This window comes from Ranitomeya imitator, chromosome 3 (assembly GCF_032444005.1).
Source record: "Ranitomeya imitator isolate aRanImi1 chromosome 3, aRanImi1.pri, whole genome shotgun sequence".
In the NCBI taxonomy this organism is placed as follows: Eukaryota; Metazoa; Chordata; class Amphibia; order Anura; family Dendrobatidae; genus Ranitomeya; species Ranitomeya imitator.
This window is the reverse complement of record NC_091284.1, coordinates 378,621,700-378,646,779: the sequence shown is the minus strand read 5'-3', so window position 1 is coordinate 378,646,779 and position 25,080 is coordinate 378,621,700. Positions and strand designations below refer to the sequence as shown.

General features: G+C 43.7%; 1 protein-coding gene across 1 annotated transcript in view; it reads right to left on the bottom strand.

Annotated features, from left to right (window-relative positions):
* LOC138669989 (uncharacterized) overlaps positions 1-25,080 on the bottom strand; it is a 171,959-nt gene that overhangs the window by 15,316 nt on the left and 131,563 nt on the right. The window contains exon 7 of the mRNA XM_069756922.1: positions 13,188-13,320. Within this exon, the coding sequence (XP_069613023.1) occupies positions 13,188-13,320 (133 nt within the window). The remainder of the gene's footprint in view (positions 1-13,187; positions 13,321-25,080) is intronic.

Here is a 25,080-nt window from a genome sequence, read left to right as displayed (position 1 = left end):
AAATTAACTGTGGTTTAACACATATTTGGGAAACAAAGTTCAAATTGCCCAGTCACACCCAGGCCTGAATATTGCCACAACTGTTCTCAATCAAGAAATCAATTAAATAAGACCTATTGACAAAATGAAGTAGACCAAAAGGTCCTCAAAAGCTAGACATCACACCTAGATCCAACGTAATTCTGGAACAAATGAGAAACAAAGTAATTGAGATCTATGAGTCTGGAAAAGGGTATAAAGCCATTTCTAAAGCTTTGAGACTCCAACGAACCACAGTGAGAGCCATTATCCACAAATGGTGAAAACATGGAACAGTGGTGAAGCTTCACAGTAGTGGCTGACAGACCAAATTTACCCCAACAGTACAGCAACGACTCATCCAAGAGGTCACAAAAGACCACAGAACAACATCCAAAGAACTGCAGGCGTCACTTGCCTCAGTTAAGGTCAGTGTTCATGACTCCACCATAAGAAAGGGACTGGGTAAAAATGGCCTGCAAGGCAGAGTTCCAAGACAAAAACCACTACTAAGGAATAAGAACATGATGGGTCATATTAGTTTTGCCAGAAAACATCTTGATGATCCCCAAGACATTTGGGAGAAGACTCTGTCGACTGACGAGACAAAAGTTAAACTTTTTGGAAGGTGTATGTCCCATTACATCTGGTGTAAAAGTAACACAGCATTTCAGAAATGGATACCAGCAGTAAAATATGGTGGTAATAGTGTGATGGTCTGTTGCTGTTTTGCTGCTTCAGGATCTGGAAGACATGTTTTGGTAACTGGAACCATGAATTCTGTTGTCTACCAAAAAATCCTGAAGGAGAATATCTGGCCATCTGTTCATGACCTCAAACTGGCACTTGGGTTATGCAGCAGGACAATGATCCAGCACACCAGCAAGTCCACCTCTGAATGGTGTAAGGAAATCAAAATTAAGACTTTGGAATTGCCTAATCAAAGTCCTGACCTTAATCCGACTGAGATGCTGTGGCATGTCCTTAAAAAGGCAGTTCATGCTCGGAAACCATCCAATGTGGTTGAATTACAACAATTCTGCAAAGATATGTGGGACAAAATTGCTCCAGAGCAAAATAAAAAGATTTATTGCCAGTTATCGCAAACATTTGATTGCAGGTGTTGCTGGTAAGAGGCTGGTCCAACCAGTTATTAGTGGGCAATCACTTTTTCACACAGGGCCCTGTAGATTTGAATGTCTTTTTCCTTTAATAATTAAGACCTGTATTTAAAAACTCATTTGGGTGATATCTTACTCTGATATTTAAATTTGTTTGGTGATCTGAAATATTTAAAGGTACCTTCACACATAACGATATCGTTAACGATATCGTTGCTTTTTGTGACGTAGCAACGATATCGTTAAGGAAATCGTAATGTGTGACAGCGACCAATGATCAGGCCCCTGCTGGGAGATCGTTGGTCGCTGAACAAAGTCCAGAACTTTATTTCGTCGCTGGATCTCCCGTGGACATCGCTGGATCGGCGTGTGTGACACCGATCCAGCGATGTCTTCACTGGTAACCAGGGTAAACATCGGGTAACTAAGCGCAGGGCCGCGCTTAGTAACCCGATGTTTACCCTGGTTACCAGCGTAAAAGTAAAAAAAAAAAACACTACATACTTACCTACCGCTGTCTGTCCCCGGCGCTCAGCTTCTCTGCACTCCTCCTGCACTGACTGAGCACAGCGGCCGGAAAGCAGAGTGGTGACGTCACCGCTCTGCTTTGCGGCTGACCGACGCTCACAGCCAGAGCAGGAGGAGTGCAGAGCAGAGCGCCGGGGACAGACAGCGGTAGGTAAGTATGTTGTGTTTTTTTTTTTTTACTTTTACGCTGGTAACCAGGGTAAACATCGGGTTACTAAGCGCGGCCCTGCGCTTAGTTACCCGATGTTTACCCTGGTTACCCGGGGACTTCGGGATCGTTGGTCGCTGGAGAGCTGTCTGTGTGACAGCTCTCCAGCGACCAAACAGCGACGCTGCAGCGATCCGGATCGTTGTCGGTATCGCTGCAGCGTCGCTTAATGTGAAGGGGCCTTAAGAAGAATAGGAAATCAGGAAGGGGGCAAACACTTTTTCACACCACAGTAGTTTGCTCTGCGCAAATAGTCTGTCATTGTTCTTGACAGCACAGATCCTGTTTACATAGAATGATGCCAAGAACAACCAAAGGAAAGAACAATCAAAAGATCATTTTGCCATACAAACAAGCATTTTGTTCATTTGTCAGGTAATCAGCAGCCTTTTTAGATTGCATGTATATCGTCAAATGATCGTTCCTAGGAATGCATTTTCAACATAATTGTGTTGTGTAAATGAACCTTTAGGTTTCACATAATCCTTGCTTATATGTTATCCCTTCCTGCAAATTATGTATAAAGGAATAGCCGTGACTGCATGCCCCCCACGGGGTTTAGGGGATGGTTCCATGACTCAGGAGGGATGCTAGGCCCAGTTTGGTGCATGAGGGGTTATTTTTTGGGGAGTGGTTGGTCTCGATAAATGTGGAGGGAGGGGAATGAGAAGTGAGGTAGTTTGAGGGTCTTTTTGGATTGGTTAGTAGGAGGGACTAATGTGGGGGTACATGGGTTATGGTCACGAAGGGGGCAGAGATTCTATACATGGACATCGGACTAACATTTTCACCTGAACTACAAACTTACATCGTGGACTTACATCTGTGAAAATGGAGGCCTTGCTTCAAGAGATGAGGTATTTGGCAGGACAAAGTGGCCAGCAGTGGCTTCAGAGCCAGATGGAGAGGTGGACTACGGCCAGAAGAGTAAGCAAGGAGACTTCAGAACTGGTACCTTCAAAGCACTCGAGGAGGTTTCATCCTCCAGAGAGACTCAGCCCTCATGTGATTTCTTGTTGAAGACACAGGATCCTGAGCCCCAGCAGAGACACTACAGGGACGCCAGTGGTGCCTCTGTCTTCACCACCAGCGCAGCTCTCCCAAAGGAATCCACAGCGCCAGCTGGGAACCAGGGAGGAGGTGAGTGACGTGGATCTTCCACTTCCGGCATGGGGTTGGTGTGATGACGCAGTTAGCGTCATTACCTGAGCTGGCCATGAACCCGGGAAGTGCTGCCTGCGCAGCGTTCAACAGCATGAGATGCCAGGAGATTTGCGGCAGGCAGGAGACAGGAGCATACCAGCAGAAAGGACAGGAGCCATGGTGCTATTGGTGCTAGGGAACTGTTATGATTAGATAATTCAGTACCACAATGGACATAGAAGTCAGAGCACATACAGTGACCTGACAATAATCCAAAAACATAGAACGAGCTCTGAGACGTGGGAACTCTGTTGACCGCAATCCCTAATCCTCTCCAACCACACTAAAGGCAGCCGTGGATTGCGCCTAACGCTCCCTATGCAACTTGGCACAGCCTGAGAAACTAGCTAGCCTGAAGATAGAAAATAAGCCTACCTAGCCTCAGAGAAATACCCCAAAGGAAAAGGCAGCCCCCCACATATAATGACTGTGAGTTAAGATGAAAAGACAAACGTAGAGATGAAATGGATTTAGCAAAGTGAGGCCCGACTTTCTGAACAGAGCGAGGATAGGAAAGGTAACTTTGCGGTCAACACAAAACCCTACAAATAACCACGCAAAGGGGGCAAAAAGACCCTCCGTACCGACTAACGGCACGGAGGTACATCCTCTGCGTCCCAGAGCTTCCAGCAAGCAAGAAAAACAAGATAAGCAAGCTGGACAGGAAAAAACAGAAAACAAAAATAACAAAAGCAGAACTTAGCTAATGCAGAGCAGCAGGCCACAGGAACGATCCTAGAGGAAGCAAGTCCAATACTAGAACATTGACTGGAGGCCAGGATCAAAGCACTAGGTGGAGTTAAATAGAGCAGCACCTAACGACTTCACCACATCACCTGCGGAAGGAAACTCAGAAGCCGCAGTACCACTTTCCTCCACCAACGGAAGCTCATAGAGAGAATCAGCCGAAGTACCATTTGTGACCACTGGAGGGAGTTCTGCCACAGAATTCACAACAGTACCCCCCCCTTGAGGAGGGGTCACCGAACCCTCACCAGAGCCCCCAGGACGACCAGGATGAGCCATATGAAAGGCACGAACAAGATCAGGAGCATGGACATCAGAGGCAAAGACCCACGAATTATCTTCCTGAGCATAACCCTTCCACTTAACCAGATACTGGAGTTTCCGTCTTGAAACACGAGAATCCAAAATCTTCTCCACAATATACTCCAACTCCCCCTCCACCAAAACCGGGGCAGGAGGATCAACAGATGGAACCATAGGTGCCACGTATCTCCGCAACAATGACCTATGGCGTTATGGATGGGAAAAGAATTTGGAAGGGTCAAACGAAAAGACATAGGATTAAGAACCTCAGAAATCCTATACGGACCAATGAAACGAGGTTTAAACTTAGGAGAGGAAACCTTCATAGGAATATGACGAGAAGACAACCAAACCAAATCCCCAACACGAAGTCGGGGACCCACACAGCGTCTGCGATTAGCGAAACGTTGAGCCTTCTCCTGGGACAAGGTCAAATTGTCCACTACATGAGTCCAAATCTGCTGCAACCTGTCCACCACAGTATCCACACCAGGACAGTCCGAAGACTCAACCTGCCCAGAAGAGCAACAAGGATGGAACCCAGAGTTGCAGAAAAACGGCGAAACCAAGGTAGCCGAGCTGGCCCGATTATTAAGGGCGAACTCAGCCAAAGGCAAAAAGGACACCCAGTCATCCTGATCAGCAGAAACAAAGCATCTCAGATATGTTTCCAAGGTCTGATTGGTTCGTTCGGTCTGGCCATTAGTCTGAGGATGGAAAGCCGAGGAAAAAGACAAGTCAATGCCCATCCTAGCACAAAAGGCTCGCCAAAACCTCGAAACAAACTGGGAACCTCTGTCAGAAACGATATTCTCTGGAATGCCATGTAAACGAACCACATGCTGGAAGAACAATGGCACCAAATCAGAGGAGGAAGGTCATTTAGACAAGGGTACCAAATGGACCATCTTAGAGAAGCGATCACAAACCACCCAAATGACTGACATTTTTTGAGAGACGGGAAGATCTGAAATAAAATCCATAGAGATATGTGTCCAAGGCCTCTTCGGGACTGGCAAGGGCAAAAGCAACCCACTGGCACGAGAACAGCAGGGCTTAGCCCGAGCACAAATCCCACAGGACTGCACAAAAGAACGCACATCCTGCGACAGAGATGGCCACCAAAAGGATCTAGCCACTAACTCTCTGGTACCAAAGATTCCAGGATGACCAGCCAACACCGAACAATGAACCTCAGAGATAACTTTATTCGTCCACCTATCAGGGACAAACAGTTTCTCCGCTGGGCAACGATCAGGTTTATTAGCCTGAAATTTTTGCAGCACCCGCCGCAAGTCAGGGGAGATGGCAGACACAATTACTCCCTCTTTGAGAATACCCGCCGGCTCAGATAAACCCGGAGAGTCGGGCACAAGACTCCTAGACAGGGCATCCGCCTTTACATTCTTAGAGCCTGGAAGGTACGAAACCACAAAGTCAAAATGGGCAAAAAACAGCGACCAACGAGCCTGTCTAGGATTCAACCGCTTGGCAGACTCGAGATAAGTCAAGTTCTTATGATCAGTCAGGACCACCACGCGATGCTTAGCTCCTTCAAGCCAATGACGCCACTCCTCGAATGCCCACTTCATGGCCAGCAACTCTCGATTGCCAACATCATAATTTCGCTCAGCAGGCGAAAACTTCCTGGAAAAGAAGGTGCATGGTTTCATCACCGAGCCATCAGAACTTCTCTGCGACAAAACAGCCCCCGCTCCAATCTCAGAAGCATCAACCTCGACCTGGAATGGAAGCGAAACATCTGGTTGACACAACACAGGGGCAGAAGAAAAACAACGCTTCAACTCTTGAAAAGCTTCCACAGCAGCAGAAGACCAATTGACCACATCAACACCCTTCTTGGTCAAATCGGTCAATGGTTTAGCAATACTAGAAAAATTGCAGATGAAGCGACGATAAAAATTAGCAAAGCCCAGGAACTTTTGCAGACTTTTCAGAGATGTCGGCTGAGTCCAATCATGGATGGCCTGGACCCCAACAGGGTCCATCTCGATAGTAGAAGGGGAAAAAATGAACCCCAAAAATGAAACCTTCTGAACACCAAAGAGACATTTTGATCCCTTCACAAACAAAGAATTAGCACGCAGGACCTGAAACACCGTTCTGACCTGCTTCACATGAGACTCCCAATCATCCGAGAAGATCAAAATATCATCCAAGTAAACAATCAGGAATTTATCCAGGTACTCTCGGAAGATGTCATGCATAAAGGACTGAAATACTGATGGAGCATTGGCAAGTCCGAATGGCATTACAAGGTACTCAAAATGGCCCTCGGGCGTATTAAATGCAGTTTTCCATTCATCGCCTCGCTTAATACGCACAAGATTATACGCACCACGAAGATCTATCTTGGTGAACCAACTAGCCCCCTTAATCCGAGCAAACAAATCAGATAACAACGGCAAGGGGTACTGAAATTTAACCGTGATCTTATTTAGAAGGCGGTAATCTATACAAGGTCTCAGCGAACCATCCTTCTTGGCCACAAAAAAGAACCCTGCTCCCAATGGTGACGATGACGGGCGAATATGCCCCTTCTCCAAGGACTCCTTCACGTAACTCCGCATAGCGGCGTGCTCAGGCACAGATAAATTAAACAGTCGACCTTTTGGGAATTTACTACCAGGAATCAAATCGATAGCACAATCACAATCCCTATGCGGAGGTAGGGTATCGGACTTGGGCTCATCAAATACATCCCGGTAATCAGACAAGAACTCTGGAACCTCAGAAGGGGTGGATGACGAAATAGACAGAAATGGGACATCCCCATGTACCCCCTGACAACCCCAGCTGGATACAGACATGGATTTCCATTCTAATACTGGATTATGGACTTGTAGCCATGGCAACCCCAACACGACCACATCATGCAGATTATGCAACACCAGAAAGCGAATAACCTCCTGATGTGCAGGAGCCATGCACATGGTCAGCTGGGTCCAGTACTGAGGCTTATTCTTGGCCAAAGGCGTAGCATCAATTCCTCTCAATGGAATAGGACACTGCAAGGGCTCCAAGAAAAACCCACAACGCCTAGCATACTCCAAGTCCATCAAATTCAGGGCAGCGCCTGAATCCACAAATGCCATGACAGAATAAGATGACAAAGAGCAGATCAAGGTAACGGACAAAAGAAATTTTGACTGTACCGTACCAATGGTGGCAGACCTAGCGAACCGCTTAGTGCGCTTAGGACAATCAGAGATAGCATGAGTGGAATCCCCACAGTAGAAACACAGCCCATTCTGACGTCTGTGTTCTTGCCGTTCAACTCTGGTTAAAGTCCTATCGCACTGCATAGGCTCAGGTTTATGCTCAGATAATACCGCCAAATGGTGCACAGATTTACGCTCACGCAAGCGTCGACCGATCTGAATGGCCAAAGACATAGACTCATTCAGACCAGCAGGCATAGGAAATCCCACCATGACATCCTTAAGGGCTTCAGAGAGACCCTTTCTGAAAATAGCTGCGAGCGCACCTTCATTCCATTGAGTGAGTACGGACCACCTTCGAAATTTCTGACAATATACCTCTATCTCATCCTGACCCTGACACAGAGCCAGCAAATTTTTCTCTGCCTGATCCACCGAATTAGGTTCATCGTACAGCAATCCGAGCGCCAGGAAAAACGCATCAATATTACATAATGCAGGATCTCCTGGCGCAAGAGAAAATGCCCAGTCCTGAGGGTCGCCACATAAAAAAGAAATAATGATCCTAACTTGTTGAACTGGGTCACCAGAGGAGCGAGGTTTCAAAGCCAGAAATAGTTTACAATTATTTTTGAAACTCAGAAATTTAGTTCTATCTCCAAAAAACAAATCAGGAATAGGTATTCTAGGTTCTAACATAGATTTCTGATCAATAGTGTCTTGAATCTTTTGTACTCTTGCCGTGAGCTGATCCACACATGAAGACAGACCTTTAATGTCCATCGCTACACCTGTGTCCTGAACCATCCAAATGTCTAGGGGAAAAAAAAGGCAAAACACAGTGCAGAGAAAAAAAAATGGTCTCAGAACTTCTTTTTTCCCTCTATTGAGAATCATTAGTACTTTCGGCCTCCAGTACTGTTATGATTAGATAATTCAGTACCACAATGGACATAGAAGTCAGAGCACATACAGTGACCTGACAATAATCCAAAAACATAGAACGAGCTTTGAGACGTGGGAACTCTGTTGACCGCAATCCCTAATCCTCTCCAACCACACTAAAGGCAGCCGTGGATTGCGCCTAACGCTCCCTATGCAACTCGGCACAGCCTGAGAAACTAGCTAGCCTGAAGATAGAAAATAAGCCTACCTAGCCTCAGAGAAATACCCCAAAGGAAAAGGCAGTCCCCCACATATAATGACTGTGAGTTAAGATGAAAAGACAAACGTAGAGATGAAATGGATTTAGCAAAGTGAGGCCCGACTTTCTGAACAGAGCGAGGATAGGAAAGGTAACTTTGCGGTCAACACAAAACCCTACAAATAACCACGCAAAGGGGGCAAAAAGACCCTCCGTACAGACTAATGGCACGGAGGTACACCCTCTGCGTCCCAGAGCTTCCAGCAAGCAAGAAAAACAAGATAAGCAAGCTGGACAGGAAAAAACAGAAAACAAAAATAACAAAAGCAGAACTTAGCTAATGCAGAGCAGCAGGCCACAGGAACGATCCTAGAGGAAGCAAGTCCAATACTAGAACATTGACTGGAGGCCAGGATCAAAGCACTAGGTGGAGTTAAATAGAGCAGCACCTAACGACTTCACCACATCACCTGAGGAAGGAAACTCAGAAGCCGCAGTACCACTTTCCTCCACCAACGGAAGCTCACAGAGAGAATCAGCCGAAGTACCACTTGTGACCACAGGAGGGAGCTCTGCCACAGAATTCACAACAGGGAGCGGCACAACAGGGTCAAGGAGCAGCAGGGTGTTTCCAGGAGCGCTAGCTGCAGACGTGCAGCTGGAGTTCCTTCTGCTTTGCCTGGATGGCGAGCAACTCACACCAGCATGACCAGATCAGGCTGTGGGTTGACTATACCAATTTCTCCTGGCGATGTCCCTGGGCCTGAGTCTGCATCAAAAGAAGAGGGCCAAGTGTCAATGGGCAGTGGGGATCAGAGCAAAGATCGACATGGAGGACACGTGATGGCTGTTTTGAAGGTCCCTCGTAGTCACCCTGCTAAGACACAAGGTTTGCGTGCAATGCTTATGACTGTGGTAGATGTCCATTCAAGGGTAAGTGCTAGTTGTGGTGGTATGATGAGCTCAAGTTTGGTCAATGGTAGTAGGGAGAATTTGCAGAACATGGCTGCAGAATTGTTTCAGATTGTTAGGGTTTAGTTATCTGCAGTGGCTGGTGCAGTTCCTAGCGGTGTTTGGCAAGGTAGTGTTCCCACAGCTGGAATTTCCATCTCAGCGGAACCTCTTTCAAGTGTTAGTGTTACTTTGGAAGCCCCCGTCACTCTTGTGTCTACTTCAAGCAGCATGGTAGATTTGGTTGCTTAAACAACAGAGCTAGGGGAGATGTTTGTCTGTTTTAAGGGTCCAATGGGAGCTCATTTGAAGCAATAAATGAGAGAGAAAATCTGGTAGGATGTATATATTTAGATTTCTTTTCCCTATTACCAATGGAAAAATGTAATTTTGGTAGAGTTAAGCAGGATGAGAGCAACAAAGACAGAGACATTATCACCTCATTCTTTGAACATGTAACTGGTTGCTAGCATTTACCATATTGGCTAGTGTGATAGGCAAAAAGGCACCTAATATTTGTTCGGCTATGGTTTGCTATTTAGACTTTTAATCGGGAATGCTTACCACACTTATGCTAGTACAGTACAGCTGTGTTCTGATGAACAATTTAGGCAGAGAAAAGTGGTTCGACCAAATTTGGGCTGAGACCATAAGGATATTAGCTTATGGTTGCACCTAATAACAGCCCCAAAATTGTTATCGCAGTAGTTTCCTGGGCATTCTGGAGGTGTCACAAGTACTGCAGCATCCTCTTCCGGTACAAGAAAAGGTGTGTGGTGGCAATTCAATGAAAAAGAGTGTTGTTTTGTATCATCATTCAAAATTAAGCGTGAAGGCTCCAGATGTAGGGGATCCCACAGCCATACCAAATGTTTTAAGAGGGAAAGGGCAAAGCCAGTGAGTCTTTAGCCTGAAGGAGAGCCAGAGTTCGGTGGGATGATCCGTGGTCCATTCGTTTTCAGATAGCAGACTAGGTCATCTGCTGACCCCCGTGTCTCCATATTCCAGAAAAGACGGAGAGACCATCAACAGTATTGAAGTTTTGGGGCATTGAGATTGACTCTGAGTTTGTCAATATGTACTGCCGTTTGCAAGCCGACAAATTGTTGGATCTGAAGATCAAAGTATAGGAGGCCTTGCAAGCCAAAAAACTTGGACTGTAGGAGATGCAATCTCTGTTAAGAAAACGTAATTTGCTTGCAGAATTTTGCCCATGGGTAGAGTTTTCGCACAGGATAGCACAATCTACAGCGGATGTTAAGCACCCTCAGCATCTTGTTGGAATGGGTAGCATAAAGTGGATCTGAAGGTTTGGGCTGAGTTCTTGCAGTTATATAATATTAGGACGATCAATGTAGTTAAAGCCAGTAGTATCCAATGTGGTCATTGGGAAATGGTTGGCTACATGGAGAGCTTTGTGTGTGATTAGGAACATGGATTTGCTGGAAATGTTTCCTATTGTGGTGGTTTTGGAAGTTTGGGGCTATGAGCTTAAGATAAAAAAAATGCATTTTATGTGTGGCAATTTAAGCGTGGCTCATAGTATAAATAACATGTTGGCAGGATTGCCACCAGTGGTAGCTTTATTGTGTACCCTTGTTTCAAAGTGCTTAGAATTTAAAGTATGGTTTTGTGCTGCCCATGTGTCTGGTACACAGAATTCAATAGCTGATGCTTTGTCTCGCTTCCAGTGGCAGTGGTTTTGCGTGCTGGCACCAGAGGCAGAGCAGCGAGAAACTGTTTGGCCCCATCTTTTGTGGGATCTGGTTTCAGTTCAGCCATGACATTGGTTAGGAATTCGGTCTTGCCACACATTTGACAAAGTATATGGCAGCTTGGCGTCAGTGGCAGAACCTTATGATTGCGGTAGCGGAGCAAGTTTCTTGGGTTGACAGGGATTATATGTTATTTTATATGATCAGGAAAGCATTTGAAGAGAGTTTGCTGTTCACCGTTGCTTCCGACATTATAGCGGAATTGGTGTTTTTCTTTAAGTTAAGTTAATAGGTTGGAAGGATGTTCCAAAAGATTTTTTTGGTTCATGAAGCACATTTTGGTAGAGTCGAGTGGTGAAGGATTAACATCGCCCAGTATCCTTCCTGATTTTGAGTAAGTTATTAAATTGCTTTAAAAAGGTGTGTAAATATGAGTGTTGTTTTGTTTGGGCAGCATTTGTCTTGGCTTTTTTCTAATCTTTTCGGGTGGGCGAAACTTGTAAGTAAGGCTACGTTCACATTAGCGTTGCGCGCCGGTGCGTCGGCGATGCAACGCGCGACGCACCAAAAACGCGCGCAAAAACGCTGCGTTTTGCGACGCGTGCGTCGTTTTTTGACGAAAATCGGACGCACGAAAAATGCAACTTTTTGCATTTTCGTGCGTCCGACGCTAGCGTCGAAAACGACGCACATGTTGAAAAACGCTAACAAAAAAACGCACGCGTCCCCTATGTTAAACATAGGGGCGCGTCGCCGCTGCGTCGCCGCTGCGTCGCCGACGCAACAGCGACGCACATTAGCGTAACGCTAATGTGAACGTAGCCTAAGAATGCGAAGTATCATGGTGGTTAATATTCAAGGATGTAGTCTGTGAAACAGATGTGGTATGGTGTCATTTAAGGCGTTCAAAGATGGATCTTTTTGTCAAGGGCTGCGTTGTTGAGCTTTGAGGAGTGCAAGGAATGGGAGAGTGTCTGCTTAGATGTGTCTTGTCATTTTTGGAAGTAAGAGGTTCTGAGCCTGGTTCTTTGTTAATGCATCAGGTTGGGTCTGCACTGTTGGTTTATCAGTTTGTGAGTGTATATCATCGTTGCTTGAATCGGTGTGGTTTAAATGGTGCAGATTTTGAGTCCCATACTTTTCAGATCAGGGCTGCTGCAGAAGCAGCACGTTGGAGTTTGGGTGTGCATGCTGTGCGCAAGATTGGCCAGTGGGAGTCAGCTAGATATTGGTTCCATGTTAGGCCTCATTTGTTGTGACTGTTGTAATATTTAATGATGATGTCCTTTGAATGTATACTCTTCACTGTTTTCTTTGATTCATGTAGTTACACACCCTCCCCTGCTGTTTTTTGTTGTTGTATTTCAGGAACCTCCCTTTTGTTCTTGGTGTTAGGACATTCTTATGTTTATTTGGGTGCCTTTTGTGGTGATATGAGGCAGACAGGAGACAATTGGGTCTTGCCAGAGAAGTTACTTTGGTTCGTCAGATTGGGGTTAGGGTTATGCTCTGGAGCAGGGTTTTGCCTGAATTTCGATTTCGTATTGTTTTAGATAGACCACCTGATATTCTTTTGCTGCATGCAGTTGAGAATGATTTGAGTTCTAGGGCTTTTAGGGATTTGATCCATGATAAGTGTAATTGCCTTAGGTTCTTGTCATCCCATACGAGTGTGGTGCTTGTCTGGTCTGACATTGTAGCGTGTCTCACATGGAACCGTGCATGGTTGGTGAAAGGAATTAATAAGGCGCGCATTATAGTTAATTGGGAGGTGTCTCGTTATTTTTTTTGTGATGCTCAGTGGGGTGATGGTACCAGACCGTGAGTTGGAAGCCCCTTCTTGGGAGTTTTTGAGGTCAGCCTTATCCAGAGTCATGTACCATCCATTAAATTTGCAGCTTTTATTAAATTTAAAGTTTTATTGGACTATGGGGATTGCCCAAATAAATACACTAAGTTCTACTAGTGGGAAATTCTCTTTGGCTACCATTTCTATTAAGCTTTTGTCTATTGTTTTACATACACATGATTATATCTGCATATATAGTTCTACAGTTGCTTTCATACCACTGTTAAGTGTGCATTCTGATGAATTGCAGCAGTGTATAGTGCATCCAGTTTGTTCTGAATCATTACACAGGTGATGGTAGCAATGTGGATCACACTTTGACTCATAAGCAGAACTGTTGTGACGTAACATCTGGAATAACAAGAAGAAAAAAGTTCTCATCATTTGTAATAAAGTGACTGTATCCCACCATCAGCTATCAATGGATGTCAGACAGATATGATAGAATTCAAATAATAGCCCTATCAGTAGTTTTCTAATTACAATGCTTAAGATCTTTTTAAAATGTAAAAAAAATGTGGATTATAATAATAATAATAATAATAATAAGAAGAAGAAAATGAATGAGAATTATTAGTAATGTGTACATTAGTGATTTACATTCAACAATTAGCACTGGCAGCATAAAAACAACTGTGTTGCACAAAGCTATGGAAAGTAATGAAAATGAATAACAATTATGTTTTAGTTATAGTGGTATTATGTATGGAGCACTCAGACAATGTACTTGTCTCTATCTATCTATATAATCGTCTAAGGGGTACTTCCGCCTGTCTGTCTGTTTGTCTGTCTGTAATGGAAATCCCGCATTGCTGATTGGTCACGGCCTGCCGATCGCGACCAATCAGCAACAGGCTTAATCCGGCCGCGAATTGGCCCCTCCCTACTCTCCTCAAGTCAGTGCCAGTGTGTCGCTCCTTCCCGGACCAACTTTTTACTATTGATGTTGCCTATGCAGCATCAATAGTAAAAAGATATAATGTTAAAAAATTGTGCTATTCTCACCTTCCGCCGTCCACCGATGCGCGCGATGCTGCCGCCAGCTTCCATTCCCAGTGATGCATTGCAAAATTACCCACATGACTTAGCGGTCTCGCGAGACCTCTATGTCATGTGGGTAATTTCACAATGCATCACTGGAAACGGAAGCTGGTGGCAGCATCACGCGCATCGGGACAGCTTCGGTGGACGCCGGAGGGTGAGTATATAACTATTTTTATTTTTTATTTTTTTTAACAGGGATATCGTGCCCACACTGCTATATACTACATGGGCTGTGTTATATACTGCGTGGGCTGTGTTATATACTACGTGGGCTGTGTTATATACTGCATGGGATGTGTTATATACTGTGTGGGCTGTGTTATATATTGCATGGGCTATGTTATTATATACTGCGTGGCCTGTATTATATACTACGTGGGCTATGCTATATAATATGTGGCTGCTATATACTACGTGGCTGTGCAATATACTACGTGGCTGTGCTATATACTACATGGCTGGCTGTGTTATATAATACGTGGCTGTGTTATATACTACGTGGCTGTGCTATATACTACGTGGCTGTGCTAAGCGCAACGTACATACATACCTATTCTAGAATACCCGATGTGTTAGAATCAGGACACCATCTAGTTTTATATAAGAACACTAGATGGTGGCCCGATTCTAACGCATCGGGTATTCTAGAATATGCATGTCCACATAGTATATTGCCCAGCCACGTAGTATATTACCCAGTCACGTAGTATATTGCCCAGCGACGTAGTATATTGCCCAGTAACGTAGTATATTGCCCAGCTACGTAGTATATTGGCCAGTCACATAGTATATTGCCCAGCCACATAGTATATATTGCCCAGCCACGTAGTATATTGCCCAGTCATGTAGTATATTGCCCAGCCACATAGTATATATTGCCCAGCCACGTAGTATATTGCCCAGTCACGTAGTATATTGCCCAGCCACATAGTATATTGCCCAGCCATGTAGTATATTGCCCAGGCACGTAGTATATTGCCCAGCCACGTAGTATATTGCCCAGTCACGTAGTATATTGCCCAGCGACGTAGTATATTGCCCAGTAACGTAGTATATTGCCCAGCTACGTAGTATATTGGCCAGTCACGTAGTATATTGCCCAGCCACATAGTATATATTGCCCAGTATATTGCCCAGTCACGTAGTATATTGCCCAGCCACGTAGTATATTTCCCAGTCACGTAGTATATTGCCCACCCACATAGTACATTGCCCAGCCACATAATATATTGCCCAGGCACGTAGTATATTGCCCAGCCACGTAGTATATTGCCCACCCACGTAGTATATTGCCCAGCAACGTAGTATATTGCCCAGCCACATAGTATATTGCACAGCCACGTAGTATGTAGTATATTGGTCAGCTACGTATTATATTGCCCAGACACGTAGTATATTGCCCAGTCAGGTAGTATATTGCACAGTCACGTAGTATATTGCCCAGCCACGTAGTATATTGCCCAGCCACGTAGTATATTGCACAGCCACGTAGTATGTAGTATATTGGTCAGCCATGTAGTATATTGCCCAGTAATGTAGTATATTGGCCAGTGACATAAAATAAAAAATAAACATATACTCACCTTAGTCCTGGCTCCTGTGTACGGTGCACGCGGCAGCTTCCGGTGCCAGGGTTGGTATGACTATGAGCGCAGGACCTGTGATGATGTCACGGTCACATGACCGTGACGTCATGGCAGGTCCTTCTCATGCAGGCGTGCAGGACTTGTGATGACATCGCGGTCACATGACCGTGATGTCATGGCAGGTCCTTCTGCCATAGCATCCTTAGCACCGGAACCTGCCGGCGGACAGCACGCACGTCGGAGGGTGAGAATAACGTTTTTTATTATTATTATTATTATTTGTAACATTAGATCGTTTTACTATTGATGCTGCATACGCAGCATCAATAGTAAAAACTTGGTCACACAGGTTTAATAGCTGTGTAACCGGAGTGCGTTACACCATGCCCCGGTAACGCTGGCATTAACCCTGTGTGAGGCTGACTGAATGACTGGAGGGGAGTATGGAGCGGGCACTGACTACGGGGAGTAAAGAGCGGCCATATTGCCACCGGACTGTGGCCGTCGCTGATTGGTCGTGGCAATGGTCGTGGGCGTTTTGCCAATCAGCGACTTGGATTCCATGACAGACAGAGGCCGCGACCAATGAATATCTGTGACAGAAAGACAGACGGAAGTGACCCTTAGACAATTATATAGTAGATAGCCGGGTGAAATGTCACTGGATGCGCTGCTGATAATAGAATTCCACAAAGACTAGGTTTTTGTCCTGATGAAGAGGTCCTGCGTTGACCTCGAAACGCGTTGACTTTGTAAACCTGTTAAAATAAAATATCGAAGGAAAACATTCGTGGAATTCTATTATCAGCAGCGCATCCAGTGACACATCACACATCACCAGGATATGTTCTTTCTCTAAGTCCTTTGGACTAGTGTCTTGCAGCAGCTGATCTATGCGTTTGTTACATGTTGCTTTGTTGCAACACCACCAGGTGAGCAGATCCATGTTGGTTTATGTGTTGTTTTAACATTTAAAGCCCTATTGTGCACGCTTCCTTTTCCCAGTTTGCCTTACTACTATTTTATATAAGCACACAATTCCCCTTTTAAGGGACTATTTAAAATTAAAAGTAAATGACTTTTTTTCTGGAAATAGCACACTCCCATTAACTTGAATAGTCTGACTGCAATAACACACAGTCTGTTGCAATTTCAACAAGAGCACAAACATATTTTTCAAATAACCCCTTCAAATATACTTTTATAGCATTATCCAAATCTTTCTCTGTTCCTTTCTGTAAAATGTGAATCTCAATTCCACTCCTGACTCCCACAAGTTAACAGTTCTTCATTTTTGCACAAGAGAGGGGTTATTGGGGACATTACCACAAATGAAACACACCATGAGACGAGGGTGGAGAAAACCAATGCTGCTGTTAAGAAAGAAATATTAACCCAACAAAATCAGAATGTATACAAGTGACTTCAATATGCTATAAAAACAAAAAATAAAAAAACAAACTAAAAAATAAACGATATAGAACTGGGCAAATATTAGAGAAACTTAAGAAAAAAAAGCCGTGTGCAAAAAAAATATACATCAAACTAAATTAGAAATGACACGTAATATCTCTTTAAATATTCAAGCCAATTGTATGGAGATTTAAAATCCAATATGCCTTCCTAGACAGTAAAAAGATAACGAAAGTGTTAGGGGTCGAGTTCCCGCCTCTGCACAGGGCCATCTCCACTGCGGTCTCCCATTCTTCTTCTGCCACAGTGGAGTCTGCTCAGCGGAGACATCAGTCCCAGCGTCTCGCTCAGTCTGACTCTGTTCAAAGGATTACTGCTGCTTTTCCTGCTTCTCCCATTGAAGCCAGTGCTGGGCAGCGGCGAGCAGACACTTCTAGGACTAAGTCCTGCTTTTCTCGTTCTGAGCATGCCCAGAGTAAGATCTCTCAGTGGAGATCGAGGGTCACATGTTCAGATACTGCAGCTAAATCCATTGGTCCTCCGGGAAGGTCCTGTAGGTGCTCAGGCTCTGTAGCAGCCTCTCATTGGTCCTTCTAGGAAGGTCCTGTACTTGCTGCAGCTATTTAAGGCTCTTATGACCGCACGGCCATGTGTTAGTATCTTTCTTAGTTATGTGCATTGCGCCAGTGTGGTCATGTAAGAGTGTGTTCAGGGACCCGGCTGAAATAAGCCCCTAGAATGCAGGCACCTCCGGCGAGGAGATTGTGTGTTTGTATGTATTCAGGGACCTGGCTGAAATAAGCCCCTAGAATGCTGGCACCTCCGGCAAGGAGTTTTGTGTGCATGCATGACCACTGACTGCTCTCTGTTGGGCAGATAGCATGTATCTCTGTGAAGTCTAACAGGGTGCAGTGCATTGCTTTCACGGCTACTCTGTAAAATAACAGAGCTAGTCCATACCGCCATATAGTGCCACCATTTGCTAGCACCAGGTTCTCCTGCATGGTAAACCCCGGACTGCGAACGCATCAATAACAATAAAACATCTAAATTTACTTGGTGCGTTCCGCTAGCCCTAAGAGAAAGTCTCCACCCCTTTTACGTTTCTGCAGTTTCTAAATGGCAAACCCTGGAAAGAATGCAGTACTATGTGCATGATAATTAATGAAGTGGTTGGCTGCATTTGAAACATGACGACCTGTAGTGCAGTCTGTCATTCAAATGGTTCAGAAAGCGTTTTTTGAGAGGTCTAGTGGTGTATCCCCCATAGAAAATGTTGCAATCAGAGCACTTGATGGCATAAACTACATGATCAGTATTGCAATTGATAAAACTGCATATAGAAAATTATTTAGGGTGCTTTGGCATTGCATTCCGGCACCTGCTTGGTGGTCCAGTCGGGGATTACGTCTGAACCCCGCAAAACGAGATTTGGACATATGCGCCAATGGTGCCGTACACTGTAATGGTGCCAGCAGAGCAAATGTGCACTCTGGCGATGATGATGATGATGCATCATTTTCGAGGGTCTATGCCTATTTAAGATGGACACTCAGATATACAAGTGCATCTCACTAAATTAGAATATCATCAAAAAGTTAATTTATTTCAGTTCTTGTACAAAAAGTGAAACTCGTATATTACACCATGTTCCCAAATATTATGCAAATGACATTTTTCTCGGATTTTCCTAAATGGTCGGTGCAAATGACGGTCAATCTAATAAAAGTCATCACCTGTTAGATTATACATCGAATTTTATTGAAGAAACCTCCCAATGATAACAGTATAATCTCCAAAATGAATAAAAACTCAAAATGCACTGTTCCAAATTATTAGGCACAGTAGAATTTCTAAACATTTGATATGTTTTAAAGAACTGAAAATGCTAATTTGTGGAATTTGCAGCATTAGGAGGTCACATTCACTGAACAAAAAAGCTATTTAACTCCAAAACCTCCTAACAGGCCAAGTTACATGTTAACATAGGACCCCTTCTTTGATATCACCTTCACAATTCTTGCATCCATTGAACTTGTGAGTTATTGGAGAGTTTCTGCTTTTATTTCTTTGCATGAAGTCAGAATAGCCTCGCAGAGCTGCTGTTTTGATGTGAACTGCCTCCCACCCTCATAGATCTTTTGCTTGATGACATTCCAAAGGTTCTCTGTACGGTTGAGGTCAGGTGAAGATGGTGGCCACATCATGAGTTTATCTCCTTTTATGCCCATAGCAGCCAATGACTCAGAGGTATTCTTTGCAGCATGAGATGGTGCATTGTCATGCATGAAGATGATTTTGCTCCTGAAGGAACGTTTCTGCTTTTTAAACCATGGAGAAAGTTGTCAGTCAGAAACTATATATACTTTGCAGAGGTTATTTTCACACCTTCAGGAACCTTAAAGGGCGTTACCAGCTGTTTCCCCATGATTCTGGCCCAAAACATGGCTCCTCCACCTTCTTGCTGACGTCGCAGCCTTGTTGGGACATGGTTGCCATCCACCAACCATCCACTACTCCATCCATCTCGGCCATCCAGGGTTGCCCGACACTCATCAGTAAACAAGACTGTTTGAAAATTAGTCTTCATGTATGTCTGGGCCCACTGCAACCTTTTCTGCTTGTGAACACTGTTTAGGGGTGGCCGAATAGTAGATTTCTGCACCACAGCAAGCCTTTGAAGGGCAGCACGGTGGCTCAGTGGATAGCATTGCAGCGCTGGAGTCCTGGGTTCTAATCCCACCATGGACACCATCTGCAAGGAGTTTGTATGTTCTCTCTGTGTTTGCGTGGGTTTCCTCCGGGCACTCCGGTTTCCTCCCACATTCCAAAGACATACTAATAGGGAATTTAGATTGTGAGCCCCATCGGGGACAGTGATGATAATGTGTGCAAACTGTAAAGCGCTGCGGAATATGTTTGCGCTATATAAAAATAAAGATTATTATTATTATTTATTATCCTACACCTTGAGGTTCGAGGGACTCCAGAGGCACCAGCAGCTTCAAATAACTGTTTGCTGCTTTGTAATGGTTTTTTGGCAGCTGCTCTCTTAATCCAATGAATTTGTCTGGCCGAAACCTTCCTCATTATGCCTTTATCTGCATGAACTCTGTCTGTTTCAGTCACAAATCTCTCTTCACAGTATGATGATCACTCTTAAGTTTTCGTGAAATATCTAATGTTTTCATACCGTGTCCAAGGCATTGCACTATTTAATACTTTTCAGCAGCAGGGAGATCCTTTTTATTTCCCATATTGCTTGAAACCTGTGGCCTGCTTAATAATGTGGAACATCATTTTTAAGTAGTTTTTCCTTAATTATTACCTGGAAAACTAATTGTCACATTTGTTTAAGATTGATTTCAGTGATCCATTGAGCCCTGAGACACAATACCATCCACGAGTTTATTTAAAAAACAAAACTATTACATATTTGACACTTAAATCCAATTTGCATAATAACTTGGAACATAGTGTATATAGAGTCATTACAAACAGAATGATCTATTTCACGTTTTTATTTCTATGAATGTTGATGATTATGGCTTACAGCCAAAAAAACCCACAAAACTCATTATCTGAGTAAATTAGAATAATTAACAAAAAACACCTGCAAAGGCTTCCTAAGCGTTTAAACAGGTCCCTTAGGCTAGTTTCACACTAGTGTTTGGCAGGGCTGCCGATGGCAGCCTTCTTCCTCCGTTAAGCAGGGTATCCGGATGTATGCGGATGCCTCCGCATGCGTCATTTTGACGCTGTGCTGATCTGTGTCAAACGCAACATGTTGCATTTTGTTGCGGTCAGCGCAGCGTCAAAAAGATGCATGCGGAGGCATCCGCATACATCCACATGGCCTCCGTACCCAATGCTAAAGATAGGGTACGTAGGACGCATGCAGACGTAGGCGGAGCTGAAGGAAGAGACGCGGCGGTGGGCAGGGCTTAACGGAGGAAGAAGGCTGCCATCCGCAGCCCTGCCGAACGCTAGTGTGAAACTAGCCTTAGACTGCTGACTTGACATGTCGAGAAGGCAGTCATTGACACACTCCACAAGGAGGGTAAGCCACAAAAGGTCATTGCTAAAGAAGCTGGTTGTTCACAGAGTGTTGTATCCAAGCATATTAATGGAAAGTTGAGTGGAAGGAAAAAGTGTGGTAGAAAAAGGTGCACAAGCAACCAGGATAACCGCAGCCTTGAAAGGATTGTTAAGAAAAGGCCATTCAAAAATTTGGGGAGATTCACAAGGAGTGGACTGCTGCTGGAGTCATTGCTTCAAGAGCCATCACACGTAGGGATATCCAGGACATGGGCTAAAAGTGTTGCATTCCCTGTTTCAAGCCACCCATGACCAATAGACAACGCCAGAAGCATCTTACCTGGACCAAGGAGAAACAGAACTGGACTGTTGCTGAGTGGTCCAAGGTGTTGTTTTCAGATGAAAGTAAAATTTTCATTTAATTTGGAAATCAAGGTCCCAGAGTCTGGAGGAAGAGTGGAGAGGCCACAATCCAAGCTGCTTGAGGTCTAGTGTGAAGTTTCCACAGTCAGTGATAGTTTGGGAAGCAAAGTCATCTCCTGGTATAGGTCCACTGTCTTTTATCAAGACCAAAGTCAGCGCAGCCATCTACCAGGAAGTTTTAGAGAAACGTCATGCTTCCCTCTGTCAACAAGCCTTTTTGAGATGGAAATTTCATTCTCCAGCAAGACTTGGCACCTGTCCACACTGCCAACAGTACCAATACCTGGTTTGAAAACAACAGTATCACTGTGCTTGATTGTCCAGTAAACTCGCCTGACCTTAACCCCAATGGAGAATCTATGGGGTATTGTCAAGAGGAAGATGAGAGACACCAGACCCAACAATGCAGACGAGTTAAAGGCTGCTATGAAAGCAACCTGGGCTTCCATAACACCTCAGCAGTGCTGCAGGCTGATCGCCTCCATGCCACATCGTATTGATGCAGTAATTGATGCAAAAGGACCCCCGACCAAGTATTGAGTGCATTTACTGAACATACATTTCAGTAGGCCAATATTTTGGATTTTAAAATCATTTTTCAAGCTGGTGTTATATAATATTCTAATTTACTGAGATAATGCATTTTGGGTTTTCATTAGCTATAAGTCATAACCATCAATATAAAGAGAAATAAACACTTGAAATAGATCACTGTTTGTAATGACTCTATATAATATTATATATCACTTTTTGTATTGAAGAACTGAAATTCATTAACTTTTTGATGATATTCTTATTTAGTGAGAAGCACTTGTAGTAGACTGCGTCTGGGTGTCCACCTCCAGTAGGCCTATACGCCCCAAAATTATGCATGTCAAAATGCACGTTCACTCTGCTGGCACCATTATAGTCTGTAGCCTCATTGGCACATATGTAAGGTGCACAGGGCAGTAGTCATGGGTGAGGGGCTGCTGTGTTACCACACCCTGACACCCCACATTAAATAATGTCCCTTTTCTCTTGTGCTCTGAGTTAATTGTAAAAAAGTCACGTTTTGGACAGAAGTCTCACAGTTTTCGGTTCCTGGACCAGCCGCAAAGTTGACAGGAGACACTCTGTCCTTTTCAAACAGTTTAACTTTACTGAGCAGTCCCAGTTCATTTGTTGTAACAGCACATTATAATGTCATATCCACAGTATTTTCAGACTGGGCCAACCTTCTCCGCGCTGGCATCTCTGCCCCCTGGGATACTCCACTGGACTCTGTAACTCCCGTGATTTTCATCCTGGCAAGAGAGGAAAGCATGCTCCTCCATGCCAAGTTTGAGCAGTAGGCTCCGGACATCCTGAGAAGGTCCACTAAAGTTTGTTACGACCGTTCTCATGCTGCCCACATCGTCTATATTCTATCTTGCCCTCTGGCCTTGAACTTCTGCTTTCTACCCTTTTATCTAATCTCATCATCTCAAGCAGGAAGTGTTCCCCTTTTGAACTACCTTTGCCCCTCCCATGTTAGAGCTGCTCGCCAAACACTTTAACCATTCCTATACTTTACCTATTGTAAGATGGCCGCCGGATGAGTCCTTGAGGGGAGATATGTGTCATCGTGGCTATTAGTTGCGTTGATGTGAGCTTGGAAGCATGCTCCAGCACATATAGCAGCAGTTCATGAAGTTTGAATAAACTTACTTGGATATTGCAGCAATACCACTTCCTGTACCTACCTCAACCGCAGCTGAGTGAGTCCAAATGTCTACACTCTCTACTTCCTGAATCTATAGTGCCCACCACTGCACTGTTCCCAGTCCTATCTTATATCTAAAGATAAACCTTTATTCTAAAGTATGTCCTATACCTAATCCTTATCCTTTCCCTATATCTAATACAACAGTACATTATATCTTCATGAAAACCCACTTGAGTAATCCACATCCCTAAAAACTTGTAAAATTTAATGAAACCGCACATGTAATCCCAATTACATTGCATTACATTAACTATGCACATTGGTGCCTATAAGGTTCTATGTATAATAAAACACACTTTCTTAAACACAATTGATAACCGCTTTCTTATTAAGGGAGAAATACATGACCGTCCCAGTCATACTCTTACACATATGCCTGAATCCCGTTTTGTGGTGGGGTTCGGAGGTAAGCCCCGATGGGGAATGCACATTTTACATGTATTCTTATTTAGCAACAACCTGCCTGTAAGTCCCAGATAACCTCTTGAACTACATTACTAGTGAAGTACATAGCGGTAGCAAGATTCACTTTCAGACAATATAGTATAGGAAATATATTGCAAGGTGACTTGTCATTCAAATACATGTTTTTCACCAACCTTGAAAAGTAATTGGAAAAGAATGAAAACATCTAAAATTCTTCTTATAGTTGTACATATCTGATGAGAACATATATATATGTGAATCTTATCTTTCATCAAACAAGATAGTGTATGTGTTGATTACAAACGAGGTTGTACACATTAGGGAATAATTTGTCGAGGGAAAGTCATGATTGATTTGTCGAGGGAAAGTCATGAGGCCCTATATTCACCAGACAGTCAGCCGACTTCTCGAATGTGTTTTAGGCTGTAGTAGTATGTGTATTGAAAGGATTTTTGTCAACAATTGGAAAGTTTACGGTCTTTTTAACTCCTTCACGACGGGGGCCAATTTCAATTTTTATATTTTAGTTTTTCCTGCCTCTCTTCCCAGAGCCATAACTTTTTTATTTTATTGCCCACATAGAAATATGCAAGCTGTTTTTTGCGAGACGAGTTGTACGCTTCAATGACACAATTCGTTTTTGTCACAAAGTGTACTAGAAAACGGGAAAAAATTCCAAGTGGGGAAAAAAATTGAAAACACCCCCGCAATTCTGATATTGTTTTTGGTAATTTTTTTTAAGGGGTACATTTTGTTGTAAATATAACCTCGCAGTATGATTCTTCTAATCAGTACGATTACAGTGACTGCAAACATGTCCAGTTTTTTTTAATTATTTTAGTGGGGAAAAAAAGTCAGAAGTTTGCAAAAAAAAAAAAAAAAATGTTTTGAGTTGGGTCACCATTTTCCGAGACTTGTAACGCTTTTTATTTTTCTGTTGATAGAGTTGTGTGAGGGCGAGACCACGTTTTCATGGATACCATTTTGGGATATATGTGACATTTTCATCGCTTGTTGCAGCATTTTTTGTGGAATTGCAGCAAGAAAAACCCCCATAATTTTAGAGTTTTTGATTTTTTTTTTCCTTGTTTACCGAACAGGTTATTTTTATATTTTCATAAATTTGACTTTTCTGAATGTGTCGATACCACTTATGTGCATAATTATTTTAGTTGCGGTATTTTCTTTTTAATGGGTGAAAAGGGGTGTGATTTGAATTTTTATGTTTATTTTTTAAAACATTTTGGGTGTTTTAGCAGCATATGTTAGTCGCCTTGGAGACTTGAAGCTGTGATCATCTGATCGGTTATGCTATATACAGCCATGCTTTAGCATTGTTTCTTATAGCAAAAATGATGGTGTCCTTCAAAGCCCAGCCACAGGTAGCGTTTCAAAGGAACTCCATAATAATTAGTATGGGCGTCTTTAGCAGAC